Source organism: Marmota monax, unplaced genomic scaffold (genome assembly GCF_021218885.2).
Source record: "Marmota monax isolate L192 unplaced genomic scaffold, Marmota_monax_Labrador192_F-V1.1 WCK01_AAM20220418_F8-fsc00112, whole genome shotgun sequence".
Lineage (NCBI taxonomy): Eukaryota > Metazoa > Chordata > Mammalia > Rodentia > Sciuridae > Marmota > Marmota monax.
Window position 1 is genome coordinate 3,693,564 of NW_026692073.1, and position 25,640 is coordinate 3,719,203.

General features: G+C 39.8%; 1 protein-coding gene across 2 annotated transcripts in view; it reads left to right on the plus strand.

The window, feature by feature from the left end:
* Positions 1-25,640, plus strand: part of Fras1 (Fraser extracellular matrix complex subunit 1) — a 460,021-nt gene that overhangs the window by 361,261 nt on the left and 73,120 nt on the right. For both annotated transcript variants that reach the window (XM_046459197.2, XM_046459211.2), the window contains 10 exons: positions 827-1,074; positions 7,745-7,893; positions 8,176-8,338; positions 10,088-10,223; positions 14,208-14,398; positions 15,403-15,556; positions 16,921-17,184; positions 18,980-19,168; positions 20,607-20,726; positions 21,011-21,190. In XM_046459197.2, coding sequence (XP_046315153.1) covers positions 827-1,074; positions 7,745-7,893; positions 8,176-8,338; positions 10,088-10,223; positions 14,208-14,398; positions 15,403-15,556; positions 16,921-17,184; positions 18,980-19,168; positions 20,607-20,726; positions 21,011-21,190 — 1,794 coding nt within the window. The remainder of the gene's footprint in view (positions 1-826; positions 1,075-7,744; positions 7,894-8,175; positions 8,339-10,087; positions 10,224-14,207; positions 14,399-15,402; positions 15,557-16,920; positions 17,185-18,979; positions 19,169-20,606; positions 20,727-21,010; positions 21,191-25,640) is intronic.

The window sequence follows — 25,640 nt, forward strand, 5'->3', positions numbered from 1 at the left end:
CTATTCAATACCATTATATATGTGAACTTGAAGCTTTCTTCCCACATTTGTCTAATCTGTTATGAATTCGTACTCTAGACTATGCAGTTTGAGTTTCAAACTTCAAGTATATTTTTCAATTTTTAAGAAATTTTTATACCCTCAACTAAATAAAGATCTCTTATAGGCCCATCAAGCTTAATCTGTTAGTTTTTTTTTTTTTTCCCTTTGGTATCAGGATTAGATTCCAGAAGGGCTGTCATAAAAAATACAGGTTTGTTCTTTTTCTTTCCTTTCCTATTTATTTATCAGTATTGGGTATTAAACCTAGAGATGCTCTACTATTGAGCTACATACCCAGTACTTTTTTTATTTTTACTTTTTCTTTTGAGAAAGGGTCTCACTAAGTTGCCCAGACTGGCCTCAAATTTGTGATCCTCCTGCCTCAGCCTCCCAAGTAGCTGGGATTACAGGTGTGCACCACTGTGCCCAGCCTGTCATTTGTTTTTCTGTAACTAGGAGTCATCGGGGAATCTTCTAGAGGTAGATTTCAGTTCGATATAATTAAGAACCTTTAAAAAAAATTAGGGTTATTGCCAGAGGAATTAGCTATCTTGATCACTTGCTGCTCACCTTGAGACATGAGGAAGGACAGACTAACCCACCCTTTTCCAAGGGTGGTGTAAAGGGAATCCTAAATTGGATGGGCGATTATAATAATAAGCTTGTAATTACCAGGGTTTATGATTCTATATGTACTTTGAAATCCAGAGAACAAAGGTGCTATATAAATGAGAAGCACTGTTCCCAGAAGTAATAGGTTTTACAATTTGTTTTATTCTTAAAGGTGACACTTTCACATATGATGATATTAAGAAAAACGCTCTGCAGTATATCCATGATGGTTCCTCTGTCTGGGAAGACAGCATGGAGATCTCAGTCACAGATGGCCTCACAGTGACCACGTCAGAAGTGAGAGTGGAGGTGTCCCTATCAGAGGGCCAAGGGCCGCGGCTGGCTGCTGGCTCCTCCTTGAGCATCACTGTTGCTAGCCAAAGCACAGCCATGATCACCAGGTCGCACCTTGCTTATGAGGTAAGTCCTTCCCTTTGCTCTCCTTGTTCTGCACTGCACCTGCTGGCCAGATTGACTAGAAAGGCTAAATATTTGAGGCAGCTGGTATGTGGCCATGTGAACAATGCTTTATCTCAACTTCCCTACAGTTCTACTCTTAGGAGGAATCACATTGTGTACCCTGGCTTCTGCTAACATCTCAGGAGCAGATCAGTGAATGGGTAAAACTTTGATGAAAAAGCAATGAGTATGTGGAGGGCTGGGTACTTGTCGATGGGAAAAGAAGCCAAAGTCAGAAAAGCCTGAGTACTGTTGTTTAATTGCCATGTATAATATTTCTAATGTGAATTTTGAGAAAAGAGCACCTTAGAAGAATTTATCTGGTCAGTGACTAAATGGGAATGGTGTTCCTGGCTCCCTGAGAGAAAACTTGCTTGTTACCAGCTTTTTTTTTGAGGAGGGTGGGTATCAGGGATTGAACTCAAGGGCACTCGACCACTGAGCCACATCCCCAGCCCTTTTTTGTATTTTATTTAGAGACAGGGTCTCACTGAGTTGCTTAGTGACTTGCTGTTGCTGAGGCTGGCTTTGAACTCTCGATCCTCCTGCCTCAGCCTCCTAAGCCATGGGTCCACCTGCTTTTGTTTTGAGTCCATTCTAGACAGAACAAGAAGCACCAGTTTGCCAGTGCCTCTGCAGGTTCTGTAGGCCAGATCACTCATTCACCCTCCATCTCCTGCCCCAGTAGTATAGTTAGGGGACCCCGGGGAATCAAGGACTCTGGGGGGGGGGGGTTTCCCCTGTCTGCCCCTAACTTGGTGAGTTAATTAAATTCATCTTATTTCTTTGATTCTGTTTCTGGGGCTAAGGACTATAAGGATAATTAATTTTATATTACAGTTATATATTCTGTAAACAGAGAGGTACTCTGTGTAAACATAATAATGAATAGTCTTTATAGTGCCTTGAAAGGAAGAATAATTATCTGGTAATCATTGTTAGCATTGAATTTTTCTTTTAATAATCTTAAAATTCCAGTGAATAGCCTGGACTTTTTTCCCCCTCTTTTTAAACACTCTATAGTTTTAAGTAATCTTTTTTAAGTAATCTTTTTCTGGGCTGAAGAATCTCACCATAAAAATCCAACCCTGTCCAGGTGCTGTGGCACATGCCTATAATCCCAGAAATAGGGAGGCTGCGGCAGGATTGCAAGTTTGAGGCCAGCCTCAGTAACTCAGTAAGATCCTGTCTCAAAACAGAAACTTAAAAAAATAAAAAAACAGCATGTTAGATAAACCATTGACCTGGGAACAATTGGTTTTGCAGATTTTCCCCTTAAATTGTCAATTTTTTTTTTAAATGATGAGAAACTGCATTCTACTGTAATTCTTCTTGTGGGTCTACTACAGTTTCAGAACAGCTTTTTTTTTTTTAACTGACAGGTGATTTTTATCATTGGTTATGGTCTTTTGAATCCTGTGAAACTCACGAATTCATAAAAATGTATGAATTTGGATTTAATCAATAGATCGTGAAGGCTTGAAAAATGTTTGACAGACAAAAAATAGGACTTCAGGAACAGTTCCTGCCCATTAGCTGCATATTATTAGCTGCATATCAAAATGCAAGCCCATTGGCAACTGAACACATATTTTCAAAAATTGATTGAATTTGAATTTACCCACCAGAGCAGAAACACTCTAAAAGATCTGTTCTAGACTGCTGAAGGCATAGCATACATTCTTAAAGACTTAGCTAGGTTATATATGAACTTTTCTCTGAGGGCTGTAGAAGAAGTTTGCAGTTAGTGTTATGGAAAAAAATTTTTCCAGAAATGTTAGTTAGTAAGCTTTCAGGGAACATCCAGAAGGTTTAAGAAGCCATCTGAAATGCTTGTCTAGTCATGAATTGGGCAGAGTATAAAGAGCCCAGAGCAAGTGAGACTTCTTAATTAGAGTATCAGCAACTACAACAGAGTGATGTGATGTTAGAGGAGATAAGAGGCAAAAATAGGGTCCTCTGTGATGTGTTTAACCGTTGCTTAATAGACACAATTTACTGTGTACCTCAAGTGAACAAATAGAGGAGGGATAGCATGGGTTCTGGAGTCATGGTTGATGGGTTTTAATTCAAGCTCCCACTTACTAATGCAGTGACCCTTGGCAAGGTGTTTAAGCAACTTTAAAAACTCAGTTTTCTCATCTCTAGTGTGAGGTGTAAGATCAATCTTGAAAATCTAATAGCATTTCTATGTACCAACCAAAGATAAAACATTATATCATTTATAATAGTATATCAAATATCTAGGAATAAATGTTAAAAAAGATGTGTAATTTCTGGAGAAGGTTGGTGCTATGACTGGCTATATGGAAAAATCCAGAAGACTCTTCTGACAAAGAATAAAACATAAAAGGAAAATTTACCAAGAGGCTAGATAGGAGATCAATGAACAGCAATAGCATTGCTATATATAAGCAAAAAAAAAAAAAAAAAAAAAAAGTTCCACTAAATGTAACTAAAAAGATGAAACTACTTAAAATAGCATTTAAAAAGTCATGTTCCTTGGATTAAATCTTTTTTTTTTCATTTTTTTTAATTTTTATTGTTGGTTGTTCAAAACATTACATAGTTCTTGATATATCATATTTCACACTTTGATTCAAGTGGGTTATGAACTCCCATTTTTACCCCGTATACAGATTGCAGAATCACATCAGTTACATATCCATTGATTTACATATTGCCATACTAGTGTCTGTTGTATTCTGCTGCCTTTCCTATCCTCTACTATCCCCCCTCCCCTCCCCTACCCTCCCCTCTTCTCTCTCTACCCCCTCTACTGTAATTCATTTCTCCCCCTTGTATTATTTTTCCCTTTCCCCTCACTTCCTCTTGTATGTAATTTTGTATAACCCTAAAAAGGCAAAATTCAAACTAAAAGAAGATAATTTATATTCTACCCTGCCTTCCTACAGAAAATGAGATAGCCCAGCTGACACTATGAATTATTGGGTTTGCATGCCACGTGACTTTATCACTTCATCTCCAATAGATGTAAATGAAGGAGCCTACCAATAGATTTCAATTGTTGCTACAGAAACTGGGAACAGAAACAGAAACTCCTCTGATTGTTTGATTAGGGAGGCACATTGGAGATGAAGTCAAGCTCTTTGTAACAGGGCATTTTTCCACTGTAAACCTCATTCTTTAGATGTTCTTGCTACTGCCTTTTACCATTAAGTCTACATCCTTGGATTAAATCTTAACAAAAACTAAGTAGTACTTTACTAGGAAACACAAAGCACTTAATTGAAAGATAGTTACAAAACATTAAATAAATGAAGATATATGCCATGTTCATGAATAAAGAATGTTAGGTGGGCAGAATGACTTATCCTACTATATACCAAGATTTATTATAAACCTACAGTCTTTAAAGCAGCGTAGCACAGAAATATATTAGAAAGTCAAGAAACAGACCCACACATAATATAAAATAAATAATAAATCTAATATAAAACAGATAGTCAGCCATATTGGTGGAAGCAGAAGAACCACTTGTCTCACGGAGCTGTACAAAATCATGACTCAGACGGCAACAGAGGAATTTGCACCACACCTTACACCTACACAGATATTGACTTCAGACAGATCAGAAACATAAATGTCATAAGTAAACATTTTACAATTCTTTGTGGAATATAGGTAGATATTTTTATGATATTGGGAAGGGAAACAATCTCTCAAAGTAGAAACAAAAAAGAGCTAACTCAGGAAAGCTTGATAAATATGATTATATTAAAATTAAATTTATATTCACTGAAACAGGCCAGAAAACAGGAAAGTCACAAATTGGAAAAAGATATCTGCAACACATATAACCAAAAATAATAAAGAATATATAAAGAACTCTTACAGATCCAGAAGAAAGAGAGATCCCAACAAAAAATGAGAAAGAGACATGAATAGGAATTTCACAGACACAGAAACTATATGGTCAACACACATGTGAAGAAATATTCATTTCTATTAGTGACCAGGGAAAGCATGTTTAGACCAAACCACTTTATATCAAGTATTGGAGGGGAAATGGATCTAGAAGAGGTTCCTTCCTAGTGGGAGTATAAACTGAACAAGCAGAATTTGGCATTGCCTTGGTGGATGACTAATTATTTGCCTAACCATTTAACTCCTGGATTCTTACCCAAGAGAAACTTTCATGTATACACCAAAGGACTTGTGCAATAATGTTCATAGCAATGAACAATGTTCAACAGCAAAACTATTGAAACAAGTCAAATGCCCATCCACAGGATAGCATAACTTATAATATACTTACTTGATGAATACTAGTGAGCCTCAAATCAGATGAATTACAGTTAAATTAAACATAAAGTATGGATGGATCTTAGCAGTCTACTAGTGAATAAAAAGAAAAATAAACCCCATCAGAGTTGAAGCCAACTCTATTTTTACAAGTTAAAAAAACTAAAAATACATTTTATAGTCATATATTAAACTACATTAAGAAATTCAAGAAAATGAGAAACAAGTTTCAGGGTGATGAAAGGCCCCAGAACAGGATAGATAAAGAGCACATAAGCAAATGTTATCAAGTTCTAATCCTCTTGTTGAATGGTGGGTTCATGGATGTGGAAATAATAAAAAGAAAATGAGAATGAGAGGAAGGTTTTTTTTTGTTTTGTTTTGTTTTTTTTTTAATATTCTTAAGCATTTTGGTGCACCCATGGTATCTTGGATATCCTACAGCAGTGAAAAAAATCTAGCAGATTTCTAATTCTTTCAAACTCAGCAATCATTTGAGAATTGAAACATAATAAGATAGCCTGATGTGAAATAAACATTTCTTTGTCAATTTGCCAAAGTGGGATTTAGAAGCTATTCATTCTAATCAAGAGCCAGGAGCTCTGCCCTTATAGTAGTTCATCACCATCTCAGAAGACAATACCTTAAAACTCTCAGGTGGCTTTTAAAAATTGTCTCTCAGAATGAATTCACAGTAATATTAGGAAGTAGTCCTTTGGAAACCAACATATTCTATTTGATAACTCATGTGGGGAAATAAAGATACTTTGAAAAAGTATAAATTTAGAGGAGATTTTCTGAAGTTTTTCAGCTTTGATAAATTTTAGTTTCCTTTCTTGCTTGTGTCAATGGATAAGGAAAATCTGTGATCTTGCATTGAGGCTCTGAGCCACTAGGGATAGAAATGAGACTGAACTCAAATACCCTGTCTCTGGACCACCAGGTGTCTGTGCTAACAATCCTGATCCCACCCCCCACCTAACTGGGCAACATAAATGTGAGAATTTGTATTTGAAAGTAAAACTGACTATGCAATGTTTGTTTTTATTACTGCCCTGATAAAGTGTAAATTTCCCCCATTTTCACAATCAACTGCTCTAAAAGACAAATGACTCGGGAAACTTTCCAAGAAGATGTTGCCTACCACCTAGATACTTCCAAAAATATTCTTTAATAAAGAGGAAGTTGTTCATTAAGATATTCAGTTATTAAATTTGGAATAGAATCATCCTTTGACCCAGTTATCCCATTCCTCGGTATATACCCAAAGGATTTTAAATCAGCATACTACAGTGACACAGCCACATCAATGTTTATAGCAGCTCAATTCTTAATGGTAAAGCTATGGAACCAACCTAGGTGCCCTTCAACGATGAATAGATAAAGAAAATGTGGTGTATACATACAATGAAATATGTAGGTATATTCCATTGTATGTATACACCAATGTATACATACAATTGTATGCATACAATTGTGTGTTTTATTTCTCAATAAAAAGACAGTTTTATTTCTCAATAAACAATGCACCTCTTGGGGGGTGAGCACCCACAGATTCACTTCTAATAGAATGAAATCTGCAAGTCTAAAATGCTTTCCTTAATCCAGCATCTTACCATGTTAAATATTAAAGTGAGTCATTAACTAAGCTAAAGAATTTCTGTTCTTCCTGTACCACAGACTTTTGTCATTGTACACTGTATTCTATGTTACAATAGAATGTTACTCCAGGCATGGAGGTGCACACCTATAATTCTAGCAACTCGAAGGCTGAGGCAGGAGGATTCCAAGTTTGAGGCCTGCCTGTACAATGTGGCGAGACCTGAGCAACTTACTGAGAACCTATGTCAATAAAAATAAAAATTTATAAGGGTTTAGGGACATAGCTCAGTGGTTAAAGCACACCTCTCTTTACTCTCCAGTGAGGAAAAAAAAAGTTTAAAAAAGAAAAATATTATTGGAATTTTACCTGTTTCCAAAATACAAACTGTCCTTAAAAACTCGAGAAGCAACCTATACCTTTTTTTTACAGATAATGACTTATAGCTGATTATGTTTCATTCTTCACTAGATACTTGTAATCACAACAAAAACTTTGCATGGTCCTTGTGGTAATAGTCAAGTGGGTCCATACCTAAAGTGCACTTCCCCCACTGTTATTTTGAGAGACTCTTGGAAGAAGGCATTATCAGAGAGGCAGTTTAGGAGCAGTAAATGCTAAGGTTGGAAATGGTGTTGCTTTATGACAAAGGGAAAGAGACTTTTACCATTAGCAGAGAAGGAAGTGCCTACAGATCTTTAACTGCTGGAAGTATTGGTTCCTACAAATGTGCCTTCATGTCCTGACTCATATTTGCCTGATTAGGATGATTCTTCCCCCGACTCAGAGATCTGGATTCAGTTAAGTTCTCTGCCCATGTATGGTGCTCTCTTAAGGACCTCAGGATCTGAGGTGGAGGAACTCTCAGAGGTTTCCAATTTCACCATGGAGGACATCAACAACAAGAACATTAGGTAACCACTTTGTTTATTTGTATTTTTAAAGATTGCATTAAACTAGCTGGGGATGTCACCCAGTGGTAGAGTTCTTGCCTAGCATCTGGAGGTAGTGGGTTTGATCCACAGAACTGCAGGGAAAAAAGAAGAGTATTTATTAATTGTATTAAAATATTTAAGCTACTGTCTGTAACTTCTTCAAACAATACATTGTTTCTGGCCCCGTTTTAATAACAAAATTCAACTTCCCCAGCTTGTCATTATGGCTCATTCTTTGGAGTCTTCTTTTGGCCTTTGTAGATACTCAGCTATATTTGAGACAGATGGTCATGTGGTTACTGACAGCTTCCACTTCTCTGTCTCTGACATGGACCACAACCGTCTGGACAATCAGATATTTACCGTCACAATCACTCCTGCCAAGAGTCCACCTCCAGTCATCGCTTTCGCCGACCTCATCACGGTAAACAGTTCTCAGATCAATGAGCAGTGAATGCTGTGGGGAGCTGGAGTCCTGGGTGATGTAAATAGAGGGTTTCTGCCTGAGTAGGTTGCCATGTTTTTTCCCCAAATATCTAGGCAGTCATGTCAAGAAATGCATGGTTTTCAATCATGAGTTTTTCAAAAAGTATGAAAATAATTATATCCAAAAGTTCAAATCACTCTATTCACAAGTCAGTCAACAAATGTTTATGTGCTCAATATTGTTATAATTGGGAGTAAAACTGAAGTAGAATGCATCTTAGAGGAGTTTGCAATCTAACGTTGGTAGTAACTAAAACACAGACAGTACCTCCAGTCACTCCTTAGATCTATCGAATATTTATCACTGTAAACAATATTAACAGATCCTTGGAGGAAGAGGGGCAATATAATGAGCCTTCATCACTGACATTATCCAAACATGAGTTCAAGTACCAGATCTGTTACTTACTAGCAGAGTTATGATAGACCTAGTACTTAATCGTTCTTAGCCTCAGTGTCTTCATCTTTAAAATATTACTCTTCTGGCTGGGCACCATGGGGCACACCTGTAATTCCAGCAACTTGGGAGACTGAGGCAGAAAGATCACAGTTTGAGGTTAGCCTCGCAACTTAGTGAGACTCTGACTCAAAAATAAAGATAAAAAAGGCTGGGGGTGTAGCTCAATACTAGAGCACCCCTGGGTTCAATCTCCAGTATTATGCACACATACACAAAAATATTACCATTCCTACACATAAAGGATTTCTCTGATAATTAATAAGATAGTATGGATCACCTTTAGCACAGACCTGGTTGGTGCATGGTAGGGCTTTTATGAAAGTAAATTTGTTTTCCTCTTTCCACTTTAAGTACATATCATAATGTTAAAAGCTCAGGAGTTTTTCTAGTTTTGTCCAGCAACTAAAAATTCACAAGACTCTGAATGGTTTCTAGATGGTTTTGATAGTTTTCCCATTTTTCCATTTCCACATCTTGGGAAAACTGCTTGGACCCTCCCTCTTCCTTGAGTCCCATATTTTAATTTATAGATCTTCCTACAGTTAGCCAAGAGTTGTTCAAAGTGGAATGGCTTGACCGTTTCCAGTAGGTCAGCAAAAAGCACCAGGCTTATGTTGCAGAGTTAGCATATAAAACAGAGCCCTAAAGGAAAAAGGTAGTTTGAGCAACTGCTTATACTTATACTGATTTATTTTCTTTCTTGACATTAAGATAAGCATTAGCTTTCAGATATGATGAACCCTTTCTTCCCACACACCCATAAATATACAATGTAAGGAAATAAATGGCACTTTTATTCTGGATGGTAACACCTATAGGACAGTCACCCTCATGGAGCCCCAGGGAGGACTGGATCTATCATTCTCTGGCTGTGGACTTTTGAATGTTGATGCTGTAAGAAGGCAGCCATCCTGTTGTGCAGCTGCACTGAGGAGGGTGATTGGAATGGGCCAGAGCTGCTTTATAACCAGATCCATCATTGAATGAAGTGCAACTTTGAAGGGAGACGTGGAAGTCATCGTGTCTGAGTGTATCTTTGAAAGGCGCTGAAAGATTGCCTGGCTTCAGCAGCATGCACATTCCTCATCTCGTCTGTAGAGGATCTGCCTCCTCTCAGAAGTGGAATTGGTGCTGGAAGGTCACCCCAGGCAGCACTTTTCAATTCAGTTCTTTTTTTATTGCAGTTATGTGCAACTGTCCAAGGACTCTGCATTCTCTCTTCCTTAGGTTGATGAGGGAGGGAGAGCCCCACTCTCCTTTCACCATTTCTTTGCAACTGATGATCATGAGAACCTCCAGGGAGATGCCATCATTAAGCTAAGCGCGTTGCCCACATATGGCTGCATTGAGAACAGAGGAACAGGTAATAGTAGTAGCTTTGCTATAGATCTTTGTTCAAGATCTGGAAAGAAAGGCGTGTGGAGGGAGAACTTGTAGTCCCATTCAACCTGGTGATGGAGAACTAACGAGAAATGGAAACATTTCAATGAAATGAAAGGACGGAAGGTTTCATTCATTCAACAAAAATTTACCAAGCATTTTCTGTGGACAGTGCATTTTAAAGCATTAGGGAAACACCATTAAACAAAACAAAAGAAAACCCTTACCTTCAAAGTGCTTTAGATTCTAATGGAGGAAGACAAAATAATAATAATTATGAGAAAATTGAGTAAGATGTTAGAAGGTGAAAATGCTGTGGATAATATAGGTCAGGCAGAGGAATTTGGAATGCTAGCAATGAGGGCAGAGGGTGTTTTGGATAACTTTCAGAACTAAGTGTCAAAGAGCAAAAAATTTCTCTCTTTATTGTGAGGCAGCTGCAGTTTAGCTGACCATAGTGTATGCAGCATCTCTTCCTATGGCTGTGACATGAATTGAAATGCATGCTCTCTATCTCTGACCCTCTTCAACATCCCTCCCACTCCACCATCTGCCCTTGGACCCACTGGTGTTAATCACAGAGAAGGAGAAGCAAAAAGACATGTACTGTCCACAAGCCCCCTGAGACCTACCATGACTGGCAGTTGAGACAGCTCATGGCAGGTTGCTGTATGGCTGCCTCAGCAATGAGATTCCTGAGCACTGGTGCTTGGCTCTAATTGACGTGTAGCTAGTAGCTCCCACAGAGAGACCACTGACTGCAGGTGTCTGTGGTCAGCATGGTGCCTGGGATTTGAGCCTGGCAACTGGAAACTCATTTAAACTAGTCATGTTTTCCTATCCGAACTCTTGGAACTCTTCCCTATCTTGCCTTTCAGTGTGTGCACTCAGATTTGCTTATCACTGAATTAGGTTTGTTTTAACAAATGTTTGTGTTAGATACAATGGATGTACAGCTAAATAACATAGACCCTGCCTTGAGAGGGAGACAGGTATGAAGATTGATCAATTATGATAAATGACAAATGCCTGCTAGGGAACGGAGCAAAGCTCTAAGAGAATATGTAAAACAAAGCAGTTGCTTTTGCCTTGGAAGCTAGTAAAGCCAGAGGAAGTGGCATTTGAGCTGGAACTTAAAGGATTCATGGGAGTCACTAAGGGCAGAAGGACAGTGGCATTTCTTGCAATGAAAAGAGCATGCACATAGTGGGAAATCATGAAGGGATGTTGCCCCCGCCCCAATCATGTGTTTTTTTTTTTCCTTATGAAGCCTTTATAACACTGTTTTACATTTATCTGGAACACATGATGGAACATAAGCATGCTATGTAGAGGGGTAAGTAGCTCACTGGCCCAAAAGTTAAAATTCTAACAAGACTCAGCCTCTTTAGAAAGTAGTTCTCAAACCTCCTTCACTTGGAGGGCAACAACCTTAAAGGTCCTATTGTAGGGTGTTGGTGTAGCCTGTGAATTTGCATTTTTCTCTAGCTAAGAGGTGATGTCATGGCTGCTGGCCCAGGGGACATACTTAGAGGAGAAGCAATTCTCTGCAGTTTCATGGGTATGAACCTGAGATTAAGGAAAAAGGCATTCAGGGGAGCAAAATCATCATCCCAGGTTATATCAGCTAAGGATCCTTCCCTTTGTTTCATGGGGGCGGGGGACTTTTGCCTCTGTTTGGAATTGAGAGTCTTTCTCTCTCTCTCTCTCTCTCTCTCTCTCTCTCTCTCTCTCTCTCACACACACACACACACACACATTTATATATATATATATATAAAACTAGCTACCTAAATTCAGAACCCAGCTGATCAGAAGAACATATTTTTAAAAACTGTTAGAAGAAGGAGCTTTGACTTCTTACCAAAAAGAAGAGGAGAGACAGAATGACTGTCACGTTAGGTATGAAATTTAACAGCATGTTCCCTTAGTACTGCCACAAACAGGACAGGACTCACCTCAGTACCTCTGCATTAGTAGGTGTCCATAATGATAGCCTGAATGCATCAATAACTATTTAATTTGCACATAGTAGATTCTGTTTGAGAAGGCAGGGAAGCACATTAATAAGAATTATTTATGTCAAAAAAAAGTGAAGTTTTAAAAAGTGTAAGGATTGGTGCTTAAAACTTCAGCAACCTATTCACCTGTTACATAGTTAGTTCTCCAATTATTAAAAAATATGGCTTTATTAGATGTGAGTATATTTATGGAGCATCATTTGCTTTACTTAGCTATTTTTGATCTGAATAAAGAAGATACATTTTCTCTATTTATAGTGATCAATGGAAAGAGAAAGTAAAAATTGGAAGCTATTTTAGCAGTTCTCTCTGGAAATCCTGCATTGTATGTCCTAGTCACTGGTCACTTAGATCTCTCTATTTATCTGATGAATCAGTTGGAAGGGTAACTAAAATTCACATATTGAAGGGAAAAATGTCTCAAGTTCTTCTTTCAAATCATTTTTTTAAAAAACTTTTCATTCTAGTCTTTTTGTCCAGATGCCAATGAAGATGGCACTGCCTATAATTCAGAAAGTCAATGGCATTTTAATTTGTGATCCGATATTTGCAAAGAATCATGGAGAAGGGAAGGAAAAGCTTTCCTGCTTTCACATCTGCCAACTACACTTTTCTTTGTTGATATATATCCAGGAAATTGTTTGAAGTCACAAGGGTTTCTTTTTTCTCCTTTCTCCAGAAGAAAATTGTGGTAACAATTTAAAATCAATCAATTAGATGGGCTCGGGTTATGGTCAAGTAAAAGACAAGATATCCATCATTTAGACATTTCTTATTCTTCCGTTTGGCCTTTTAACATATTTGGGTTGGGATGAGAAGAAGAGGAAACTGGAGCTAGCACTTTCTGTGGAGTTCTGAATGGTAACCAGGCATCTCAACACCTGAATAGCATCTATGTCAGTCAGCTTTCCATTGCTGTAAAAACATCTGAGATAAATCAAGAAAGACAAGGTTTATTTTGATTCATGGTCACTTAGTCCCTTTGTTCTGGGGTCTGTGGTGAAGCATTGCATGATGGCTGGGAGCATGTGTCGGAGCAAAGCTGCTCATCTCATGGCTGGGATGCAAAAGAGAGAGAGGATGGGGCTGGGATGCCAATTCCCCTTCTAGAGTACTCCCCCAGTGATGGGAAGACCACTCACTAGGCTCCATCTCTTAAAGCCTCCACCACCTCCAGTAGCACAGTCTGGGAACCAAGTCTTTAATACATGACCCTTTTGTAAATGTTTATCCAAACCATAGCAGCATCTGAGCTCTGAATGGGACCAAGCATCTCGGTGCCTGAATTGTACCTGAATGTCATGATACATAACCTGAGCATCACAGTAGTACTGGTATATTCTCCCACAGGTTGGGATCTGGCATGCAAAGGTTTCATTAAGAAACGGAGAGGTCAGACATACTGGAGGAGAGGTGCCTTGAATAAAAAAGTTAAATATAGTTAACTGTGTGTGTGTGTGTGTATATATATATATATATATATATATATATATAGAGAGAGAGAGAGAGAGAGAGAGAGAGAGAGAGACAGAATATGTTCTTCTTGCAGGATAAACCAGATAGAGTGGTTTTGAAATGGGCTAGAGTTTAAGGTAGAACCTTGGCTATTATATTGTTACATAAGACGCATGAAAGATTCCTAATAAAATGACCACTGATTCTGTGCTATATAAAATGAAAACACTCTTGAGTGCTTTCACATATATCATCTCATTTGGTTACCTGTGGAGTCAGCGGGGCAGGTATATCCATTTATAGATGAGAAACAGAGAAACTGGAATCATCCCAAGCCTTCTAATTGCTGGTCTTGTGTTTGCCCACTCTCCTAGCTTTGTCCTCAAGCATGTTTTCATCTTGTGTTGAAAAGAACGTCTCATTTTCTAGTTGAGTTTAGTAAGCAGCAATCAATGAATCAAGGTGAAAGTCTTCTCTTGATGTTGATGCAGGTGATCGTTTTGGCCCTGGAGCTACCAGTGACCTAGAGGCATCATTCCCTATTCAAGATGTCCTAGAAAACTACATTTACTACTTTCAGAGTGTCCATGAAAGCATCGAGCCAACACATGACATTTTTAGTTTTTATGTGAGTGATGGAGCCAGTCGCTCGGAAATTCACAGCATCAACATCACCATTGAGGTAACGACTTCGGAACTTGGAAAAGTCGAGGCTTTGTCCACCCAGTATCTTACCACTAGATTTCTTTTGATGAACTCAAAAGCAAAAGATTGGATTTGACTTTGAATTTTAAAACATAACCCTGACCTTCAGCGAGCTTATGGAATTAAGGTTGGCATTTACGGAAGGTCTGAGTTGGAAATCTGAATTTCTATTTCAGGATAAAATTTATTCGTCCTGTGTGAAAACAGTTTGTGAGAGTCAGAGAAGCCTTGTCAGTTCCACTTTAGATGAAAACCAACATATGCCTCATTTTCTATGAAATATAGGCCTTCATATGTGTTTGATTCTGCATGAACACTTGCCTTTTCTTATATTTTAATGCATTTATTCATTCCATTGCAACATCAAAGAAACATGATCCTGGATTCTGTATTCATGTTTTCATTTGAGCAACTACAGTCTTGTCTTACCACCCCAGGAACAGAGAGAAAAGATAAATCTGAATGGATTACCCTGTGCCTTGGGAATATAAACCGAATGACACCTTTAGAATCTTAAGGGACAGTAGTGGATGGGGGTTGAGAAATAGCATGAGAAAGTCACAGTCAAATATGGTGTCTTTCTATGGCTACTGTGATGTGCTTAGAGTTTTTAAACATGATTCTGAGTTCAAATAGTAATGATTTGAATAGTAAATTTCTTGATCCCCCAAATATATTTGCGCTTCTCAAAACATATGACCATAGTTTTGATCTAGAAGAAATGCTTATTATAACTATGGGAAATATTTTGGAAGTTTTTTTGTAGAATGCTTCTTTTCTAAGGGACATGTTGTTTACGTGGCTTTCTCTTTTGTCTCTTCAAACTAATCATTTTGATTAGGAGGTGAAGATGGTAAAACTTTAAATGCTATTTTAATAGTGAAAGTTTCTGCAACAGTGATACTTTCTCTGAATAATGTGCTTTTTCTTTCTTCTGAAACCAATGTCTGTGTGAGACTGAATATTTTATGCTTTAATCAGAGGAAGAACGATGAGCCTCCCAGGATGACCTTGCGGCCCCTTGGAGTACGGCTGAGCTCTGGAGTGGTGATAAGCAATTCTTCTCTGAGCCTGCAAGACCTGGACACCCCAGATAATGAGCTGATTTTTGTATTGACAAAAAAGCCTGACCATGGTAGGACACAAACTGCTGTAGAAAGCTTCTTAATTGAGGTGCCTGATGGGTTATTAAAACAAGCACATAGATTTCAGGTGGTTATTTTTTTGCCTTTCCTATATATAGTCCATTATTTGCATAAAGTATAATCAGATTCACAGCTAACTAATATTCTTTGGAGTCAGGGTAGACGTTGATTGTTTAAAAAGCCTGAATCCTAGGTAATTGGTATCTCTGACATTTAATTTCAGCTATTTTCTTGCTTTCCTGTGTAACTTCAAGCAGAAGAGCTTTCAACATTTGCATCTCCTCTTTCAGAGCAGGCACGGGTAGATAATCTCAAGCCATCTCTGGTAGCTTCTTAGCATGCTAGATTTCTCTATGAGCTTCTTCCCTTTCCAGAGAGAGCACTTTTCCTGATTTTAACTAGGTGGAGAAAGTACTGTGGGGATCTTCTACTCACCTATTTCTGAGCTCCATCACCCAGGTGTTAGCTAAAGATCTGGAACTGGAGTGGTGTGTCTCAATCTATGTAACACCTACTGGTCTTTCAAAGATGAAATTGTTGCTGTTGATGGGAGGTTAACAGAAGAGGCGGTTGGCCTTTGCATTTTAGCTTGCTTTCATTCACTGTCACTTTCACTAATAAAGCACTTTAACTGTCCCTTTGGGGTACATGACCCTTGAAAACAGAAAAATAAGCCTCAATATAAAGATGCTTAGTGTCTTTATGAATTTAAGAGGAATTTAAAACATATTCCCATCTCCCATTCCACATGCCCTAGTAGAAAGATAGAGAGTGAAGACTGCTATTTTCACTTTGCAGAAGGGAAAAATAAAATTTAGATAATGAAGTGAATTTGAATTCAGGAGGGAGATGTGATTCCTAAGCTGCTATATTGCACCATCCATTTGTGTCTCTTTAAGAGATTTTTTTAAACCAGAAAAAGAGCAACTTTGTCTTTATAGATGAGGCCAGAGGTTAACCCATGCTTACTTGTAAAATGCTAAATTGTTGCCACCAAGAGTGCCTGAGGGGCCTGGTATTATATCTAGGCTCATACTGGTTGGCATAAGTGGAAAATGTTTTGGTGCCATAGATATCCTTCCTTCCTTCCTTCCTTCCTTCCTTCGTACTGGGAATTGAACTTAAGGCCCCTGAACCATTGAGTCACATCCTGGGTCCTATTTTTTGTATTTTATTTAGAGACAGGATCTCACTGAGTTGCTTAGTGCCTCGATTTTGCTGACTTTGAACTCGCAATCCCCTGCCTCAGCCTCCTGAGCTGCTGGGATTAGAGGCACATACCAACATGCCCAGCTGGGTACCATATATATTCAACCATTGCTTCTTTGTCTTTTTTTAAAATTTCCTTCCTCAGGTCATCTACTCCGGAGACTTATTGCTTCTGAGCCTCTAGAGAATGGGACAGTTTTAGCCCATGGTTCCTCCTTCACCTACCAGGATGTCCTGGCTGGGCTGATTGGGTACATGCCTAGTAACTCTGGTATAGCAGTGGATGAGTTCCGTTTCTCGCTCACTGATGGCCTCCATGTGGACACAGGGAGGATGGAGGTCTACATAGAACTGCCCACAAGTGATACTCCCCGATTGGCTGTGAACCGAGGCCTACAGCTCTCAGCAGGTACCACAGAAGAAGAGGAGAGATGGCCTTGCTTCTTCTATCCTCATTTCTTTGTTGGCCAGTGTCCAGTACCTCTTTTCATGTTGGTGGATCTGAAACTAGCTATTCAATACTTGGGGAGACTAGGATTTTGGAGAACTGTTGTTTAAGGGATATTGAGAATTATGTATGATAGATGTGAGCCTCTGAAATTCCTTGGACCAGATGTCTGTGTAAACTTAAGGAAAATTTGCAAAGAATTTATATAGTATTTTCAGTGTCCTCAAAAAATCTTAATTTATCCAACTACTCCCAGGCCCAGGTTTCCTGTAGTGTTACTTCTGTTCAGCCAACCCCATGGAAAGCAATAGCAAAAGATATCTAGCAAAATTTCAAAATGCTTACTTTTTTAAAAAAGTCATGGAGGGATAGTTTGGGGGAGGAGGGATCATGTATTAAAATGGATTATGCAAATAATAGAGAATTATTCAATATGATTTCTAGTATCTAACTTTCACAGTTTTGCCATGTGTTAGCAACACTAAAGGACCTGCAACTATTATTAGTCTTGGACTCCGAAGTAGGGAGTTAAGTAACGAGGGAGTGAGCCTTTTTCTAGCCTTTCTGCATCATGCTAGGATTTTATTGTCTATTCTTAGTTTCACATGTAGCTTATATTGAAAAACATATGGTATGATAGTATTTAAAACTTTGAGCACTGCCAGAAGTCCTGCGTATCAAGTCTAGGATTCAACTTTACCCTTTTTACAAGCTAGCCAATTACTGTTTCATGGATGCTGGTAGAAGACACAAGATTCCTCTATCAGAAACAAAGTACTTTGTCCCTCACAGTACCACCGGCAGCATGGATGTCAGCAGGTTTGCACTGGATTCCCCTACCCTTCAAGTTCCATGGGGGTGATGCAGATGGCCCACATGGATGCCTTCACTTGTAGTGTGGTATATTACTGGAGAGGAACTTTGAGCTTGGAGAACTTTCCACATCATAGCAAGAAAGTCTGACCTTTGCTCCAGAGGAAGATAGTACCTCATCCCTCAAGGTTCCTTTCTGAGAGATGGTCTGAGTAAAGTGGTCAGGGCTGGGCATTGAAGGTGTCATCCAGTAAGATCATTAGCAATGTTCAGGGCTTATGGTGCACTGCAGCTCCAAACTCCAGGAATCATGACACATGAATGATGAATGTCTACTTTTCTAGAATTTACTATTTTAAACATAAGAAAATGGCAGAACAGGGAAGCAAAAGGGCAAGACCTTGAGAAGAAGTGTTTTCCAGTAGGGAGTGCTTTGCCTCCAGCCCTGATACCTGTGCAGCAGGTCACCTGGCTCCTGATACTCAGTTTATCCTCTTATTCAGAAGCACTGATTTTGACAATTTCATCTGAGACAACAACATCTCAGATATGTTTATGAGTTCATGTGAAGCTGTTTTTTTTTTCCTCAAAACAGTAACTCAATTAAATCCAAGCAGATTTCATCATAGATCTAAAGGTTATTTGCATCACAGAACTAGGAGTTATTACATAGATCCAGGTACTAACTGATTGGCCATTGGGTAGAATGAGTCTCCGGAAAGTAAAAATAGATAAGAAGAGCAAAGGAGCTCAGATCTAAGTTCAAGAGACTATTTAATTTAGGGTGATTAAATTATTCATTTGGAAACTGAGAAGGGGAAGTACCTGGTGCAGAGGCCTCCAAAAATGTATGATAATTTAGCCTCTAGTCTCCTGAAATCATTTGACATGCCATTTGAAGGAAACGATAGAGAATGACCTCCTCTTTTCCATTCATTTTCAGGATCTGTAGTCCGCATCACAGAACAGCACCTGAAAGTGACAGACACTGACTCAGATGACCGTCAGGTTATGTACATCATGAAGGAAGATCCCGGTGCAGGGCGCCTGCAGAAGGTTAAGCATGACAGCCTGGAGCAAGTCTCTGTGAAAGGTCCCATCCGAAGTTTCACCCAGGCAGACATTAACCAAGGTCAGCCAGTTCTCTCTGCCTACCCAGGCTTCCCTGAACTCCACCCACAATAGGAAAGTGGGAGTTAAAGCCTGGTAGCCTGTGGCAGTAAACCATGCCTGCATTGTTTTGAATAAAAGCTGAGTTACAGCTTCTTTTTTTCTCTTGGTCTCCATTTTTTTGTTGTTGTTGTTGTCAAAAGAAAAAAAGAGAAAGAAGAGGAAGAAGAAGAGTTATCTTTCTTGGCAAAAAAATGTGCATGCTTTGACATAACATTAATTAAACTGAAAGCAATTATGGAGGAGAAAAAAGTCATTTTGACTTGTTATGATGCTAAAAAGTGTGTGTGAGAGAGGAAAAGAAAAAAGAAGTGAGTTGGGATGGATTAAGGTGAAAATTATGCCTTCCTTAGGTGAGCAATTTATATCTCTTTTCAGCTCCCCAAAGAGCACAAGTTAATGAACTAAGCAAAATAGAAGGGCATAAATCGGAACTGCCTGGAGGAAATTACACGGCTCATCCCTCCTTCAGGAAATGCTGATGTAATGTGAAGGCATAAATGTTAAATGCTACGTAGTTACTGTACAGTGCTTTCAGGGGATGTAAAAGGGAAAAAAGTTAGTCTGGGGGGGGGGGAATTGTCCAAAGTCATGTGATGATGTGCAGTTCCTTTTAGAGGTAGAAATGTGCCCCTGAAGAGCAGAAACAAGGGTCCCACCCAGGCACAAATACCTGAAATTGATAGTACCTGAATTCTCATCAGATCTGTTTGAGCTTCAGTGAAGGGGAAGGAATAGACAAAGGATAGGAATTCCCTAATTATCCCATGCTTCTGTGTCTCCTGGTAAAAAATGAGATAGGACACCTCTTCTCAAAGGTTTAGTTACATTGATGGGTACATATAAATGATGCTGTGGGTTAACAAAAATGCAATGCCTTATAGTTCTCCCTTCGGATCCTTTTGAGCTCTGTGTGGAGTTTATTTGTGTGCTTCTCTATTTTCTGCTGGTTAGAGTCCACATCACTGCATGTGTGGGGCAGTGAAGAGTGAAGAATGCTGAGAAAGGGGCTGCAGCATCCTTTTGCCTTGGGATCGGGATAAATAGCAGGGCCACTCCAAGTGATGTGGGTGTGGTTGGTGCACATTTTGCACACGGGCAGTTCTGTCATGAGACCTCCTTAGAGGCTAGGCCTTAACCATAGAAATGTCTTTTTAAAAAGCCAAGCTTCAGCCATAAGAAATGTCACTTGAAGTGAATTTGTTATGAGGATGTCTTTGGGTGTGAGCAAATCCATGGTGGGAGGGCAAATGGAGGAAATGAAAACTTTAGATTAAAATGTCAAAGGTGGTATCAAAGTGATTCATTGGTGTGAATACCAATTGAAGTCCCCTCTTGCTCCAGAAATAAGGGCAGAAAACATTAATAACAAATCTTGATTTTTTTTTTCCTTTTTATAGGGCAGATAGAATTCAGTCATGGAACAGGAGAACCTGGTGGGAGCTTTGCTTTTAAATTTGATGTGGTTGATGGAGAAGGCAACAAATTGACTGACCAGTCATTTTCCATCAGTATTTTAGGTAAGGGGGTGTGAGGTTTTCTAATGTAAAAATACTTCGGCAGTTCTGAAGTTATGTAGTTTACACTGTGGTCACCTTGAATCTTGAATTCTTCCCTTCACCTAGCCAACATAAAAGTTGAAAATCATACCACCTGTATGGTTGCCTAGCTTTGGCCCCCTTGTGAGGTCCCTGGGGGACTGGCTTGAGGATCTCTTTGATCCTAACCCTGGCTAGCAGGCCTAGAACTGAAGAAAGGAGGCTGAAAAGATCTCACTCTGAATCATTATCTCTGATACTTTCAGAGGACAAATCCCCACCAGTGATCACAAACAATAAAGGGCTGGTCTTGGATGAAAACTCAGTGAAGAAAATCACCACTCTCCAGCTCTCAGCCACTGACCAGGACAGTGAGCCTGCAGAATTGATCTACAGAATCACTAGGCAGTCCCAGCTGGGCCATTTGGAACATGCAGCATCCCCGGGTATGTCTATCATCTCTTGCTTCATCCAACCAAAAGTTAGATTTTTAAGAAGTGTCGGAGATAGCTAAATCAGGTGCACATGTACACCTAGAATCTTCCTTAATTTGTTTTTGGTTTCTGCCTCACTAATTTTGACCATTCTGTATTTGTATTGTATTATATGTAATATATAGTAGGTACTCAATAATTACTTGGTGAAAGTGAATAAAAAATTTTAATTTGGGGTCAAGGGTATGAACATACATGTTTAACATACATGAGGACCTGGGTTTGATCCTTGGCACCACACACATAAAATTTCAATTTTATGTTGGCAATCTTATCTCCATAATTAGTCAATTCCTATAAATTAAACACCGCATGCTATTCATCTACATTCCCCTGAGCACCTGGCATGGTGCAACATTCTGTACTTCAGATTTCAATTCAGAGGCCTGGGGTTGTAGCTCAGTGGTTGAGCACCTGCCTCGCATGCATGAAGCACTGGGTTCCATCCTCAGCACCACATAAAAATAAATAAATAATAAAACAAAGATATTGTGCCTGTCTACAACTAAAAAAAATAAAAATAAAAATAAATATTTCAATTCAGAGACTGGAGTGGTAGGTGGTAGAGTGCACGTTTAGTGTGCTCAAGACCTGGATAATCCCCAGCACCAAAAAATAAATAAATAAAATTAAAAATTAAAAAAATTTTAAAAAATAAATTCAGTTCAGCAAATAGTGACTGAACATGTATACTAAGCAAGATTCTAGTTTAGCTGTGACTCAGGAAAGTAAGATGAATGAGCTACAATCCTTGCTCTCCGGAGTTCTCTATTGGGTAAGATAAGGAACTTCTGCAGATAAGTACAACTCAGGGAAGGCTACAGATGTTTAGAGAAAGTATAAACATAGAGTCGTAGAAGTTCACAAATGAGAGTGTCTACATTGGGTAAGAAAGTGCACTAGGGTGGCATTTAAGAATGCATTAGAAGATAGAGTTTGGGCAGAGAGGATTTGTGTTGTTTTCAGTGTTGGGAGCAAATTCAAAAAAGAATGAGTGGGCCAGTTTGGCTGAAGCATATATTCTGAAATAGTAGAAGACAGGACTCATGAGTAGATTGAGATTTTATGGCAGGCCATCAGAATTGGGAGGAGTAGTCTCTCCTTGAGGCAATAGGAAATAGTGAGCTACTGTAGAATTTTGAGCAGGGAAGGGAGTGAAGTTCATCAGGCAGCATCCAGCAGGATGAACTGCAGGAGAGGGCACAGAGGCAGTGAGAGTGTTAGGAAGTTTCTATACTGGGCCAGGGAGAAAGTCGTGAGGCTTCACCTGGAGGGGCAGTAGTAAGAAGAGCAAAGAGAAACAACCTGGGACCTAAGAAGTGAGTAGTCAGTAGGCATTCACTGATTGAAGGAGGGAAGAAGGAAGGAAGGAGTTTCAGGGGAGACCCTGTATGGCTTGGCAGCTGAATAAATGTGAGGGACAAGAGATATTTGCTGAGTAAACAATCTGAAGATAGAATTGTCTTTATTTCTTAGAATATAGAAACCATGACAACTTGCTAGAGATTTAGATTTTCATTATTTTTCTTTGGCTTTTGAGTTAACAGATTCTTCATACAACCAGGAAAATATCAAAACAGGGCAAATACTTGCCCTTATAGTACTCATTTCAATGTGGAGACTCAGACAGTAAACAAACAAGCAAACAAATATATTGTATAACAGGTGTCGATGAGTGTTAGGGACAAGGGTGTTCCCAGGGTGCACAGGAAGAAGGGGATGAGGCAAGTCCTCCCTCATAATCAGAGGACACTTGAGTGGAGATCTGAAGAGAGGGAGGGAGCCAGGCACTCTGAGGAATATAAAAAAGCATACCAGTCAGAGGGAATCAGCAAGTGTAAATATCTGGAGTAAGAATCATCCAGGCAGAGATAGTAAGAAGATCAGTATGGCTGCAGTAGGGAGTGGTGAGGAATGAGCTGCGAAAGGTAGAGGGTGATCTGGCAGAGGAGGTGAGGGTAGAGACTTCTCTGGGTCCAGGGTGATGGTGGAGGAGGAGGTGTTGGATGTATAGGGTAGGAGGGCATGGAAGGGAATGGACAGATTGGCTAAAGTCCCTAATGCAAATTAAAGCAGGTGGCCTTCCCTTTTGTCCCCAAGTTCCTGGGAAAGTATGCAGATCAGCACCCTCAAGACCTTGGCTGCATGAGATATTTGATAACTAATTCATGAGTTAATTGCTTCTGCCAGAATTCTGTCAGGTTGCTGATTGTATCTCTCCAAAGATGAAAGGGCAGACTCTTGGCTGTTGTGCTAAGCAACTGCATGCATACTGCACAGCACTTTAAAAACCTCAAGGCTTTGCAAGGCATTGCCCTGTTGCCCACCCACTGGTAAGTTACAGCCCTTACTGTCCTCTGACCCCGGGGCTGGTGAAGAGGACTGGGAGCTGTGGGACTCCAAATTCCCCTTTTCTTTTTCACAGCTCTCAGACTTCACTAGGCTTTAAAATCTGGTTATCAAGATCAAGCCAGTTCTGCTTCAGGAGACATCAGTAGGTAATCATGCTGTTCCCTTCTCCTGGGACAGTACCCTCCAAGAATGGGAGGATGTCCCATTTACCTGGGACAGTCCTTCACCTGCTCTTTCCCAACAGGCTTAACTTCCTAATCCATGTCTTTTCCTGTCCTGACCAGGTTTTCTTAATCTGCCTCTTTCTAGTAACTCTAAGCAGGTACAAGGATCCAGCCCCCTCCTCTTTACTCCTGGGGCCCCTCCCCATTGCCAATAGGGCAGGGCATCCCTGCCCCTCCCTCATCCTAATCCCACATTGATCCTTCCCTCTCTCCCCCAGGTGAGAATGTTTCCATGCAAATGATTCTTTTAAATGTCAAAGATCTTCCTTTAGAGGAAGTACATGTGGATTACTTGTCAGCCTCTCTGAAGGCTAGAGCTTAAAGCATGTGTCTTATTAGGTAAGGATGGGTCTAGCAGGAGTTGAGGTTGGGAGGGGCCTGTTCTTTCTAAGATGATCAGAGCAGCCTCTAGGGCAGTGTCCTTAGAGCAGGTGCTGAGCCATTTGGGAGCCATATGCCTGCTGGAATAGCATTAGGCACCAGTGTGAGCAGACTCCATCTTGATGCCTCACTATGAAATGGACTTATCCTCATGCTGTCAAGCCGATTGTAATTGATCGTCCACCTTAAACAGAAAAGGTACAGAAGTCCTCTTTTCTTCCCTGAACCTCTGCAGGGAACCCTATGTGCATCTGAACTGTGGCGAAGACAGTGTGGACCTACTACCACTGAGAGGCTAACCTGGCAGTCAAGTCCCCACTCTTGCTGTCCTTCAAGGTTGGGGAACAGCACCCTCACAACAGGGTTTCCCTTCTCCCCTCAACCCAGAGACTTTGTTTTTCTTGGGAAATTAGAATAAGGATTAGAATTAACTAAGATAGAAGCTAAACTGATGGAAGGAAGAGACCTCAAAATGCAGTGGCTTAGCCAGGAAATGTATTTTTTTCTCAGAGAATAAACCAGAGGCCCACCGAGGTGGCTTAGTGATCCTCAACACCAGGCTTCCATCTCTGACTCAAGGAGACCACTGTAGTTATCACCCTCCTGCCAGCAGGAAAGGAGAAAAGGCCCGGAGAGCTCATATCCATTTCTCTTTTAGGAGCATTGCTGGAAGAACACACATCACTTTTGTGTGACCACAGCTGTGCAAAGCTGAGAGGTGGCTGACAAATGTAGCCTCTAACTGAACAGCCAATTGCTTACCTTGAATTCAGTAGCCATATGTTTTAGGAAGAAGAGAAAGACTATTGGAATATAGCAATCTCCTGCACAGCACTGGTCCTCAAGGGATAGGTCATGTGGTCATCCCCTCTGTGATACAAGTTGTCATGCATCATAGATGTGACTTAGATGGGTGAGGGGGTGGGGGTAGCAGTGGCTGACCGAGCATCTAGAGGACAGAGACGGGATGCTAAATGTCCTGCAATGAATAGGTTACATCCTGAACCAAATAACTGTTCTGCCTAGATGGCTAATAGGGATATTAGTGAAAAACAGTAGACTGAGGCATATAATACAAAATATGAATCCTTGTCTTAATTTTAATTTCATCCCCACTAGAGAATGTTGATATTAGCACAGTTGCATTAAACGTTGACCCCTCAACTCTCAATACCTCACTGATTTCAGTCCAATCCCAAGTGCTGCAGGAAAAGTTAAGTAGTTGCTTCTCTGAAATACTTCAAAGAGGACTACCTCCTGCTGGAATTCCCTTGCCAGTTCAACAAACCCTCTTCCAAGGCTGAAGTGACATAATGGTTTCTTGGCCAGACCAAGAAAAGTCCTGTATGATCTGTCAAAATTCCTAAAGGCACTTAAGCATCAAGGAAAAAAATCATCTGCTGCTGGGTAGCCAGATGGCTCCTTAGTGCATCAATAAGTCAGGT